This window comes from Antrostomus carolinensis, unplaced genomic scaffold (assembly GCF_000700745.2).
Source record: "Antrostomus carolinensis isolate BGI_N321 unplaced genomic scaffold, ASM70074v2 scaffold10525, whole genome shotgun sequence".
Taxonomy (NCBI): Eukaryota; Metazoa; Chordata; class Aves; order Caprimulgiformes; family Caprimulgidae; genus Antrostomus; species Antrostomus carolinensis.
Genome location: NW_010318440.1, coordinates 1 through 13,504, shown reverse-complemented (window position 1 = coordinate 13,504; position 13,504 = coordinate 1). Strand labels below are relative to the sequence as shown.

Genomic DNA, 13,504 nt, shown 5'->3' with positions numbered 1-13,504 from the left:
TTAATATTTAACTGCTCTATATTTGCCTGGTTGGTAGGAAAGCTTGCAAATAGTTGTAGAAAAGACCCTGTTCTTTCCTATACTGAATCTCATGTATGCCAGGCACTTGGGCAGTTGTGCAGGGTAGTGCCCTAGAGCTCAGCTAGCTGTAGGAGGGCTGCATTTCCCTGCACAGTCCTCAGCCCAGCCCTGCTCTGTCCTGGGCAGCTATAATCCATTTTTTAAGTTCCTCAGCATTATTAATACATGCTGAAATGCTGCCAGACCAGAATGCTGCCAGACCAGAATATAAATTTTATATATAAAATACAATTTTATATATACTTTGCATTGGTACTGTGGTGGTTTCATTTGGCTAGCACTGGGCTAGCAGCCAAGCACAGCCATTCACTCACTCCCCCCTGCCAAGGGACAAAGGAGAGGATTGAGGGGCAAGGGTAAGGAGACTCCTAGGTTGAGATAAGAACAATTTAATAATTGAAATAAAAGAAAACTTAAAAGAATAATGATATTCAAATAATAATGATGATAATAATAATAATAATAAAATATGCAAATAAGTGATACCCAGTGCCATTGCTCACCACCCATCGACCAAGCCCAGATAACAATCCCAGAGGAGCGACAATCCTGAACCGAAACCACAATCCTGGAAGAGCAAGAGCCTGAGCAAAAGCCAGAGAGCAAGAGAGGGAGAGACCCTCACTAATATACTGACCATGACGGGATATGAGATGCAGTATCCCACTGGCAGAGCCAAATGCCCATTTAGTTGATTCATTTAAATATTACCCACCCCCTTAGATCTGGCACTTGTAGACTGACAGAACACAAAGTCCTTCACTTCCAGCGACAAAAATGCAAACACTGGGATGTTCTCAGTGTCTCTCTCATAACAAATCCCAGCTGAAACCAAAACCCAGTGCTATTCTAGCTCCTAAAAAGAAACCCAGCTCCGTCCCAGCTAAAAACCAAGGCAGTACAAATAATGACCCAAGTATAGGCAAATGGAACCTGGTCTTCTGAGCGTAAACCATCATGGCCCAGCCTTTAGGAGCTTGGTCTGGTAGAAGACCTTGCAAGTAAAACTGAGAACATCACATGAGATCATGCAGTGAATGGTTCAGACAAATGGGAAGAGCCAAATGTGTGGAGCCAGTGCAGCAGCATTGGCAGTGAAGATGTGCAGCCAGGGTCTGAGCCTTGGTCATTATCTTCCAGACAACCAGGTCCTCAGGGAGGTAACCCTGCTGCCAAAACCCAAAAGTGCTGGGCTAGCTGCACTTTCCTGTCAAGCAGCTCTCCTTGCAAAGGGTCACATGCCAGGTTCACATGCCTTGTCTGCATCCTGCCACCTGGTTTTACTTCCCAACTTTGAAATGCTGCCCCACTGCCTGACCTCCTCTGGTGGCGAAGGCATGCCCAAGCATCTCCAGCAGCATGTACCAGGCAGCCTCCTAACGGGGAGACCATGGCACAATGAGGAGTCTGTGATCCACACAACAGTTCACCTGCAGAGGCCCAGACCTGTGCTGCAGAAATCCCTCGTCCACCGGACAAAGGCACAGTAACGGAGGAGCCTGCAGGTAGCTCCTGCTCTGTACCAGCAATTATGTCACCTGCACGGCCTTGCCTTTACCTACAAGTGCAGCAAAAAGGTCTCACATGAACATCCTTTTTGTCTGTAAGTAGAAATGATGAATATAGAGTTGTTTTCCTCTAAGAAAAATCCTACAAAAGCTCTAAAGACAACAGAGCTGAAGAACCTCCCTATGGATGGGATGTTCCCCTGTCAGAGGTCTATCTGACACTGCCCAGGGAGGTTGTGGAGTCTCCTTCTCTGGAGACATTCAAGACCCGCCTGGATGCCTTCCTGTGTGATCTCATTTAGGTTCCTGCTCCGGCAGGGGGATTGGACTAGATGATCTTTCAAGGTCCCTTCCAATCCATGACATTCTGTGATTCTGTGCTCAGTGTCTGAAGTGACATAAGGTTATCTATACTATCTTCTTTTACCTTCTTCTGTCAGCTCCAGTAAGTGGTATTTTAAGCAATACCTTAATGCATCCCTTTCCTACTGGGCTCAGAATAGACTCCAGCCCTGCTGCCGTGTACTGGTGCATGAGAGACATCTCCCTGGGACTGGCTTGTGGAAGCTTTGGGTCTGCATGTGATGTCCAGGCTTCATTTTTACTTATACATCGTATTTAGCTTCTCAAATTCCAGTGATATCTTATCTCCTTTTATTTTATATATTATCAGTGGAGTCATCCACTATAAAAGCCCAGAGGGTGAACACACCTCTCTCTGCCCTCCTTGCCCCCGTGCAGGGCAATAACTCTAACCTGGACTCACTCTTTCTGCAAAGCAAAGAAGCTCATTTCTCAACTTTCCAACCGGTCCTTCATCTTCCCCATGCTGGCCAGATGGAGTTGAGCACTAAGAGCATATATTTGTTAGGCCTTACACAGACAGCACCAGTTCCCTTCCTGTGAAATTTGCTCTACACCCATCAGACAGTAACAACATGCCTTCAAAACTCACTTTATAGTCTTCACTCCAGCTCCTGATCTTGCTTCTGCACACCATCACCAGCCCTCAATCCATCCAACCAGTGGACCAGGAAGCTTCAAGCAAGAGAAACACTTTCTAAACCTTCATTGCAGTGATAATAAAATGCCGACATAGTCTAAAATTATTCTTGCCTGTATGGCTCTGCTACCAGTGTTGCTGCCATAATCATCATCACCATCACTATTATTACCATCCTTATTAGACAAGAAAATCTCAATTATCATTAGAGCTAATTTATTATGCTCATCATCAGCTCTGTCATCAGTGTCATTCGTCTAATCGTTGCTCATAAAAGTTTAACAAAGAAAAACAACTGCTAATCTGCAAGATTTAAATCAGCTCAGCTCTGGGAGCAAAAGTGGGAAAATATATGAAAATTTCAGACCTCCAACAGCAGTGTAACTGCTAACATTTAGTATTGCTCTCCAGAAAATGTCCATATCCTTCTTCCACAGAGGCGAGTGGAGGAGTAGCAGGTTTTCACCAGCGAAGGTGGACAATGATGATCTACTCACCCCTGTGCAACAAACCCTTGTGCAGAGAAGGACAACACACAGTCCTCCCTGGCCTGGGACTGACACCAGCTTGGGATAGGAGACAGCAGTGAAGAACAGGAGCATACCTGTGCCTTTATCTCCACCCCCTAATTGTACTTTGCTGGAATGATCTTTTCCCCTTAGTTACTTCATTCCATGCCAGTGAACTGCAACAGCTGAGGCTCAGCATAATCCACAGTCAGGCACATTTTGTTGTGGTTTGAAAATGGGAAATGCTGGGATATGCCCAAAGGCAGACATCAGTGTGTGGGTGATATTTTATGGTCACTACAGAAACTCGTCCCTTCAGCACAAGTCCATTATAAACCCTTGGATGACCCTCAAACACCTGCAGATGTATTTTTGCAATGAGCCTTCAAGCCTGAACACTGGAGTTACTAAACCTATTTCATATATGCCACAGATGAGGGAAAACAATCCAGGACATGTCATTTCAAGGCCAGTTGCCTAAAACAGATGTTCTGGGGCTGTCAGCGGGGTCACTTCTGCAACACGTGCATAGCAAGGAGCCATACCAACAAGCCTGGTAACAGCAGGACTGACCCCACAGAGAGCATGGGTCTCCTCGAGCCACAGGCACGTGCGTGGAAAGCCAAATGTCCTGGTTTGTGTCTCTGGCACAGCACTGAGCCACCGAAGCCAAACTCTTCCTTGACCCAATTGCACAGATGTCAGAGGAGCGGTGACAGCACAGGGCGATGTTATTTTATCTTCAGAATAGCAGTCGTGGGAAGGGACTGACACACACGAGACCACAAGAACTATAAATTCCAGTGCAATGAGGCATTTTGCACTTGTTTCCTTTTGGCAACCTGCGGCACAGAGGAGAAAGCAAAGGGCAACCAGCGGGGCAGTGGTTTTGGCAACCCGACCACGATTCCTCACCGCTGACATCTGTGTGATGGTCATCCACTCGGGAGGGATATGGAAGTGAGCGCCGGCCGAGTCTCCCAACAGCACCACCCCTTGCGAGTCTGCACCTAATAAATGCATTTTGTGAGTCACATGAGTAGAAAGAGCAAACTGAAACAGAGCTTGGAGAGCAACTCTCAAAGAGCAACTGCAATGGCAGCTGATGGAGTCATGGGGTGACTGACAACACCATTCTTCATGGCCAGACCTGCAATGGGATTTTTCACTCCATCTGCAGCAAAAACTGGCTATCAGGCATGTGGCTAGAGAAACAACTGGGGACTGGGCATGAAAACCAGGGAGAGGTCTTACTAATCAGAAAAAATCCTGGTGGTATTTGAGGATGGATGTGTTATTTCAGCAGAGGCTCTGCTGTGCAGCCAACATTTGTATTCACTACCAATAGAATATGCCTTAAAAAGTACTTAAACATTTAGGGAAATCGGCTTACTCAGGAAATTGCTCAAAGCGTTTTATAGCAGAACTGGGTGGGGGGTGTGCTACTCACACAAGAGTTTCTGCTAAAACAATCTAGCTGGTTTATCATTAATGTTACTTAGCATTTGTAATTAAGGTTACTTAGCCTTTCATCTAAAAAATGTTGAAAAGTCTTGCCAGGCAATGGTTCATCCTGAGGATTCTGATTGAAATGTAAGGTCAGGTGAGCAGCAGCTGTAGTGGTGGCTGCTTAGCAGAGGTGTTATTTGTGTGTCTGGGTGCACACAGACACCCACATCGCTCTCGGGGAGAGCAGCTGATGGCACCGTTTCACTTTGTACCCTCAGTCAGTTTGCAGATGACATCAAGCTGGGTGGGAGTGTTGATCTGGTTGAGGGTAGGAAGGCTCTGCAGAGGGATCTGGACAGGCTGGATCCATGGGCTGAGGTCAACTCTATGAGGTTTAACAAGGCCAAGTGCTAGGTCCTGCACTTCAGTCACAACAACCCCCGGCAGCACGACAGCCTTGGGGAGGAGTGGCTGGAGAGCTGCTGGGCAGAGAGGGACCTGGGGGTGTTGGTCAACAGCAGCTGAACATGAGCCAGCAGAGTGCCCAGGTGGCCAAGAAGGTCAATGGCATCCTGGCCTGTATCAGCACTAGTGTGGCCAGTAGGACCAGGGAAGTGATTGTGCCCCTGTGCTCAGCATTGGTGAGGCTGCACCTTGAGTGCTGGGTTCAGTTTTGGGCCCCTCACTCCATGAAGGACATGGAGGTGCTGGAGCGTGTCCAGAGAAGGGCAACGGAGCTGGGGAAGGGTCTGGAGCACAAGTGTGATGATGAGCAGCTGAGGGAACTGGAGTTGTTGAGCCTGGAGAAAAAGAGGTTGAAGGAAGACCTTCTGGCTCTCTACAACTCTCTGAAAGGAGGGTGGAGAGAGGTGAGGGTTGGTCTGTTCAACCAAGGAACAAGTGACAGGACAAGAGGAAATGGCCTCAAGTTGCACCAAGGGCAGTTGAGATTGGATCTGAGGAAGAATTTCTTTCCTGAAAGGGTTCTCATGCATTGGAAGGGGTTGCCCAGGGCAGTGGTGGAGTCCCCATCCCTGGAGGGATTGAAGAGTCGTGTAGACATAGTGCTGAGGGACAGGGGTTAGTCAGGGACTTGTCAGTGTTGGGTTAATGACTGGACTGGATGATCTTAGAGGTCTTTTGCAATCTGGGCAATTCTGTGAGTGATTCTGTGTCACCTTCTCTGGAAAATTATCACCATCACCACTGGCATCATCGCAGTAAATAGCAGCAATGGGACAAACTGGGCACGCATGGAGATCAAGCTGCTCTCCTGAATCCCCTGGGTCAGGCTTCAGGCACCACAGAAGATGCAGAGGTGACATCTCTGCTGCAGTCCTTGCTCTGTATATTTCAACTTAATAACTGAGCTGGCTTTTAACAGGAAATGACCAGCAGCCTGTGCTTTACACATTTCATCATTGCCCATCCTCAAAATTAAAAAAAATAAATAAATAAATTGAAAAAATTAGCCATTTTGCCTTTCTCATTAATTGTAAAGCCCGTTGTCTTTCTCCTACATTGGCAATGACCATGCAAATACTAAAATATCTATTAAATTAATACAAAAGACACATGGTTTCTTGAATTGACTGTAAAGATTTACCTTTGCAGAATTTCTCCTCATAGGGAATTCCATCTTCTGGATCTACGCCCTGTTGGAGGAGAGAAGGGGTGTCTATCTAGTGCCTCAAAAATGGTAGTGCAAAACAGAGGCTGAGAATTCAGTTCTTCTTGAACGTTTGCCTGCAGGAAGCACTGCATCATGATAATGATGCTTTCTGTTACATTATTTTAATAAGTATGTGTGTACATTGAAATTAATTTTAATAGCTATAATTTAAATAATCATAAGCATCAATAAACAAACTTCGCTCATAACCGCTTCCCCTATGGTTCCTTAGTTTTTAGTAAATACAGTTTTATTACTTGGAATATCAAAGGCAGTAAATAAGTAAGTGTAATCTAAATCAGTTAATAAACCAGAATAAATATAAAAGAAATATTTGCAGACTAATTTAAAAGAAGGAAAAAACAGAAGAAGCAATCAGGAAGGAAGTACAAGGTGTGACTTCATTTACTTACCCATATGCCATTGCAGTTAGAGTCACTGTTCACATCCCAGTTATCAGGACTGAAACAGAGTTACAAAAAGACATGCAGTGTTACAGAAAACAAAAGATTTTGAGGAAATCAGATCCTTTCTGACATTTTTCACTAAGAATATAAAATAGTTTTCACCTTTCTGCACAGAAGGGTGGGGTTTTTTCCCCCTTTGAATCCAGGAGGGGTAATTTTTCCTAGCAAAATGCAGTATTAATTTAAAGTTAATGCTGGAAGTTGCTGAATGAAATTTACCCCTTTAGTCTGCGTATTCACTGGGGTGGAGTGACTGGGGCTGATTTTTGCAGAAAACAGACCTTTTTTTCCCTGTCCTTTTCCTTGCTTTCAAGTGTTCACTCACTCCAAATCCAGTGTGGGGTAATGAGGATGTGCTCTGGCTCGTTACACAGAATAATTATCTCGGGTCTCTTTCACAGGGTGACCACATCCATGCAGCCCAGCACTACACATGGACTCTATAAGCCCATTTCTGCTAACACAGGTTTGCTGCCCAAGCTGGTGGCATGTAATTCTTCCAAACCCACACCCTTAAACTCCGCTTATCTAGTCACAAATCAGTTAATATTTAGGTTTTAAAAACAGTCCTGTTTAATAACTTCTTAACAAACCCATGGTAGAGGAGAGCTCTATTTTTGAAAGAGTATTTTGAACACAGGGTAAAATAGCAAGAGCAGGGGACCTTGTTCAAGGCCACGCTGTTATGACTGGCTCTGCTCTCCATTTCAGGTGTGCATGGAAGTCCATGCTCAGGCAGTTGGGAGGTGTTCACCTAGAAGATATTCACTTAGAAGGGCACATATTTATCACTATATTTCCACCAATGTAACATGAGGGTTGGATGCTGGAGCTCAGCAGCTTGCCACAAGAACCACTGTTTTGCCCTCCTGCTCCCTGAAGTAGGCATAACCCACCTTGGCTCAAGTGGCATAACGTTTGCAAGCCTCAGCAACTTGATTTCCCTCCCCACCTTTGGTCTGTCTGATCAATTTTGACTGAAGATGCTTCAGAGAAAGGAAAGAAACCAGTGAAACACTCCTCATGCTAATGCACCCCATCCCTGGTCTCGATCATCCCCTCTCATCTCCATCACAGTGAAATCAAGCAACGAGCAGTGATGTCCTCTGTTAGACTATGGCCAAAACCTCATATGGAGCTTGTTCTTTAAGAACACAAAATTACTAGGAAGGTTTTAAAATAATTAAGAGCTTTACCGTCTGCCAGGGTACACGGTGGTGTTTTTGTCGTTGCAGTCTCTGCCTCGCCAGTGATAGCCCCTCAACGTCTGAAAGCCAGGAGAAGCACAGAGATAGGATGTTTATTGTTACTCCTGCACTTTTAATTTAAAATATCTAAAATGAGAATCTAACTCAAGGTGTAGGAATAAAACCCAGTAAATGGGTTGCATTGCCAGAGTCCCTTTGCTAAGCTTTAATAAATGACTCCTTGCACACTTTGGTGCAGAAATAAGACAAGCTGGCAATTTAATTTGTTTTTTTTTATTTTTTTTATATGACTTTACTTCACCTCTTATTAATTCAGTAAACAGACTACTCAGCAGCAGAGCAATTTGCTTCTGCAGGGAGCACAGCTTTATGTGTGCATCTCCCCAGGTGGCATGAATGAATGATTGTTTTTTCATCCAGAAAAAAACCCACCTTTTATGAAAAAAACCCACCCCCTCCATTCACTTCACTCCTATACCTATTTTCACATGAATGAATAAGGTTCTGCAGAAAGTAAGAGGAATCCCATAGACATTCACATTATCAAGGGATTACTGTACCAAAGGAAAAGCTTTGCTTACTGGGAAAGTACTAAATCTATCTCCATCAAAATCTTCAAAAGGTAGTTTATTTCTTAAGACACTGTAAAAAACAAAACCAAGAAATGCAGTGTTAATATATGGAAAAGAATCTATTCAGAAAGAAAAAAAACACCAAGGTAAAGTGTACAGAATAGGTAACAGCTGGCATGTCATTTGCAGCTCCATATTCAGTTTTAGCTCCATGCTAGTACTAAAGCAAAGTGATTCTGTCCAAAGGAACAAATTCTGATTTATTTCAATATCTGCTGATTGAGCTCTGGAGTTGAGGCTGATGGACTTGTGTATGGCTGCAACGTTGAACCTTCAGTCTCCAAAAAAACCACTAGAACATCGAATCTGTGGTAAAAGTAACTATCATTTTTGGAAATAAATACTACACTCAGCCTGGCAGAAGTCCTTCTAGCTGGGAAGGAGCTGCAGAATGGGACTTTATGCTGATGGAGACGAACCTCCTTCTTTTGTCAACAACAAATGGCAAATACCCTTTCTCATATTCATCACTCAAGTCTACGCTGTCTCTCTCCTGTTGTGTTCAGTCTAGAAGACTTGCAGTTTGCATACCAGGCTGCAGGTATACACACAAAAAATATCTTTGGCTATGTGACACAGCTTAGCTCAGCTATATTGAGTAGCCTTTTACATATGGCCCAGCAAGCAGCACTTTTTAAATGTTATGCTTATGTCTTGCCTTGGAAAGTTTTCTTTCCAGGCTTTTCCAACCTCTTGAACTCATAAGAGATGTTGAACCTGGCTCAGAGAGCAAATAGGTGCAATCCTCACACTGCAGGAGCATCAGGATAAGAAAAAATACAGAGGAGACAGGTGACATGCACTCCTGGTGGGACTTGTAACCCTTATTCTGTCTGTCACCAATAATTTCCACGTGCTGCTTTGGGCTACTTCTTCTCTGCGGTAAGGTTCAGTTGCAAGGAACTGGCACAGATCCAGACCAGCTAAAAAAGTCCAACTGACAAACATGGTTTTTGTCGCTACAGAAAAAAGAAAGAAAAAAACAAAGAGAGTGAGAGAGAGAGTGCATGAGAGAAAGAGATCAGAAGAGTTGAACACATTCGGTCCAACATATGATATACAATTTGATTCCTTAACTCACAGGGCTCAAACTCAGATTATTTGTCCTCACTTACATTTCAAAGGCACTTATGAAATGTTTTCTGTTAATCAATCAACTCCAAATAAGGTCCTGATATTTGCAGTTTCTCATGGTTTAACTCCAGACCTCAACTAAACACCACACAGCCGCTCACTCACTCTCCCCTGCTCCAGGGAATGGAGAAGAGAATTGGAGGGGTTAAAGTCAGGAGGCTCGTGGATTGAGATAGGAACAATTTAATGACTGAAATAAAATAAAATAATAATAACAATGACAATAACAATAATAACAACAACAATAATAATTAATAATAATAATATATAATATATAAATATGTGACACACAGTGCAATTGCTCACCACGCACTGACCAATGCCCAGCCCCTTCCCAACTAGAGATCCCAGAGGACACAAAATCCTGAAACCACAATCCCAGAAGAAAGAGAGAGAGCTTTCATCCAGCCTCATCTATATACTGAGCATGACATTGTATGATATAGAATATCCCATTGGCCAATTTGGGTCCATTGCTCTTGCTATGCTCCTACCCATCTTCTTATGCACCTGCACACTAGCACAGCATGGAAAGATGAAAAGTCCTTGATTTCTTAGCAACAACTAAAAACATCAGTATATTATCAACATTCTTCTCATACCAAATCCTGTACTAAATCCCAAACACAGTGTTATTCTAGCTACTAAGAAGAAAATTAGCTCTATCCCAGCCAAAACCAGGACATAGTTTCAATTAAATGAGCAGAAACAGTGAGTAAGTTAGTCTTGGAAGTCAAATCAGTCAAAATATACTGCTGATAATATTGATTTATTTTTAGATTTGCTTGACTCTTGGAGGTGCCACATCTTTAAGTGTCCCCATTTGACCTCTGGGATCCGCTAAAATTATGCAAATAATTTAAGCATTGAAAAAAGGAATCTTACTTATCTGAACTCTGTGCAACCTCCCTCTATGCTACCTGGACAGTGGTTTTATGAAGGAAATCAATAGAAGTAAAGTCTAGGAAGCTTTGTTAACTGAGGATGATAGTTGAAAGAAACAAGTGTACCATATTCTGTTTCTGCTTAAGGACTGAAAACTTTATACATACTATTTAATCTTCTCACACAGGTTATCCAGAAGAGGAAACGCACATATACTTGAGAACCCCAGGAAGCTCTTCTGGAGGAGAAGAAAATAAAAGAAGATGGATGCATTAGTTCATAGAGGCAGTGTAGCTTGGGATATTCAGTGTCAGTAAAGTTCAGAGCTAAATAATGGGGGTTTTTTACCTAGAAACATCTGAAAACTCCAATGAATCTATTAATCATTCTATATGCCAGAGGATTTAGACCTGACACAGCAGTCAACTTAAGGATTTCAACTGAACATTTTATAAACCAGCTACTCTTGTGTCAAAGAGCTGTAAAATTAAAAAGGAAGGAAGAAGCTCCCGTGAAACTGTCTCCTCACATGTACCAAAGTTATTTTTTTCACTCTTTGTAAAAATTACCGTTCTCATGTTTAATAAACGTGGTGGTATCTGACACTTAGTGTAAAACTAGTGAAAGCAACATGCTGTGGGCCATAAGGCTGGTTTCTGCATGCTTGGGGAGGGGGGATAAGCTGAAGAACAGGAACAATCCCAAAGGGAGGAGAAATGGGAGGGTCCTGCATGTGCATTGAACACTCTTGATTTTTAATGGGATTTTTACCTAGAAGTCTCGTAACTTGACTTTATCTTGGTCAGACCTGCAAGCTGTAAAAGACAGCTGCTGCAGGGTAAACTCTTTCAACATTGGTAGACCATAACCATGGGCCAATCCAGTTGAGGTTCCAGGTAACCAGGAAGCTTCAGAAGCTGAAAGAGATCTTGCTAATCAATGCTCAAACATTGCATTGCATTGGCCATCAACCTCAAAACATGCTGCTATTGTGGTTTCACTCTAAGTTCAGTTGGTCTTTAAAGACTGAGGGCATTCAGGTGGTCTATAAATACGGAGGGCTAATTGGTGCACAGACTAATTAACTAAACACTAAGGCTGCATTCAGCAGGTTAATATGGAGCATTTGAGACATACTTATAGCTTTATGCAAAGAAGGATAATTATACTGCTACAGGACTTACAAGCTCTATCCTTGTACCCTTGTGTTACACACTTTATATATGCAAAAAACCCCCTCCAAGAGAGTCCTTGCTGTAATGAGGTTACAACCCCCAAATCTAACATAAAACAGAAGATAAAGGCTGGTACAGCTCAGGAGGGGAAAATGAAAGGCTGTTAATCACCGTGAGGGGCAGTAAACCCAGCATACAAAGCTCTGAGTGATGAAGGAGAACTTCAAGGTGGCACTGCAGGGCAGAGGTGCTGTGGGGCATAGGGCACTGCCCGGCAGCTCCAGGGAGGGCAGGAAGGTCTCTGCTTGGACAGGTAACAAGGGGTGATGGAGATGAGGGTCTCTCATGGCCCAGAGCAGATGAGCCACAGCAGTATGTCATGGCCAGGATCTCAGTGTGGAGAGGAGGGTTGGGAGAGAGCCCCCGGGACAAAGATAGCAGCTAATGTTTGCACCAGTCGCTGAAATGACCAAGCAGCAAGGTGAAGATGAGCAAGTGTGCTGTCTTGTGGGGGAGCCCCACTGTGCTGGAGCTAGAGCCATGACAATGCACCTTCTGAAGGATGCAACAGAGAAATCAAAGGAGAAAAAAAGGAGGAAAGTCAGGGGGACAGGAGACAAGAAACCTGCACCCCCACCCCCAGTTAACTCTCTTCAGTTCTGCCCAACACACTCAAATGACAAGGCTGGAGCCACGTGGGCTCAGAGTGGACCATGAGGTGGAGAGGCTATTGGTGGAGGAGAAACCATAACACAATTGCCAAAAAAGTGGATAGAACTGGCCAAAACCAGCAGGGAATGGGACCTTTCCATGAGCTGAAAGATCAACCTGATCCCATCGCTGCGGCTCCAGCCACCCCACGATATTCCCCATCCATCCGTAGCCCTGTATTTAATCTCCTTGACAGCCTGGCTGCCCAGGGCTATGTCCTGCAGCATGGCAGGGATGCAGACCTCCCCTTTGCTCTCTGTGTGCACATGCATGTATGGCCAGGTGGGCAGAGAGCACGAGAGGCACACAAGAAGGATGCTGGCTTTTCTCAAAGAGCTTTGCAAACCTAGGATGCCTTCCTGGAAAGAGGAAAGAAACCACTTCCCTCACCTCCTCCATGCAGGACTAATCTCAGCACTGCCTACAAAAGCACTAGAAGCTCTTACATCTTTCCATCAGGCTAAGATCTGCAGTGTCTTCACTTGACTGGCTGGCTTTTCACTTGGTTCTAAGTCACAGCATGAAAAGCCTTTGAAGTCAAAGCATCCAGAGCTGAAACTGCACTAGAAAGACAAACAACAGGGTTTGCAAGAAATAAATAAATAAAACAAACCTCCTTTCATTCTGCTCACGGGCTGCATTTAAAGTCTACCCTTTGCTGTAAGTAGAATAAAGTCTTTCCTACCTTTTTCTCAGCTAGTCATTTGAAAATTGCTGCCGACTGGACCTCTGTTAGTTTCAAAAGAAAACTATCCTGCAGCCCCGGAGACTGTCTAATTTTGGTGGCAATGCTTGGCACGATGGTGCTCTGGAAGTGGTATGGGTGATTGTCCCGGTTTTGCTAGGACAGAGTTAATTTTCTTCTTAGTAATTAGAATAACTGTGTTTTAGTTTCAGTGTAGGATTTGTTATGAGAAGAACATTGATAAAGTACTAATGTTCTGAGTTGCTGCTGGAGCTCAAGGCCACTGTGTTTGGCTGGTTCACAGCTGCATCAGGACTGGGAGGGAGAAGCGCAGTGAATAGCAAACTCCAGACATGGCATTTGGATGTGGCAATGAAATATTCCA

General features: G+C 43.9%; 1 protein-coding gene across 1 annotated transcript in view; it reads right to left on the bottom strand.

Annotated features, from left to right (window-relative positions):
* The window catches only part of AOAH (acyloxyacyl hydrolase), a gene marked incomplete at its 5' end in the record, with an annotated part of 47,995 nt that extends 37,209 nt beyond the window's left edge, over positions 1–10,786 (bottom strand). The window contains 6 exons of the mRNA XM_010168896.1: positions 4,017–4,111; positions 6,157–6,205; positions 6,636–6,684; positions 7,886–7,956; positions 8,479–8,539; positions 10,716–10,786. Of these exons, the coding sequence (XP_010167198.1) occupies positions 4,017–4,111; positions 6,157–6,205; positions 6,636–6,684; positions 7,886–7,956; positions 8,479–8,539; positions 10,716–10,786 (396 nt within the window). The remainder of the gene's footprint in view (positions 1–4,016; positions 4,112–6,156; positions 6,206–6,635; positions 6,685–7,885; positions 7,957–8,478; positions 8,540–10,715) is intronic.
* Positions 10,787–13,504: the final 2,718 nt, after the last annotated feature.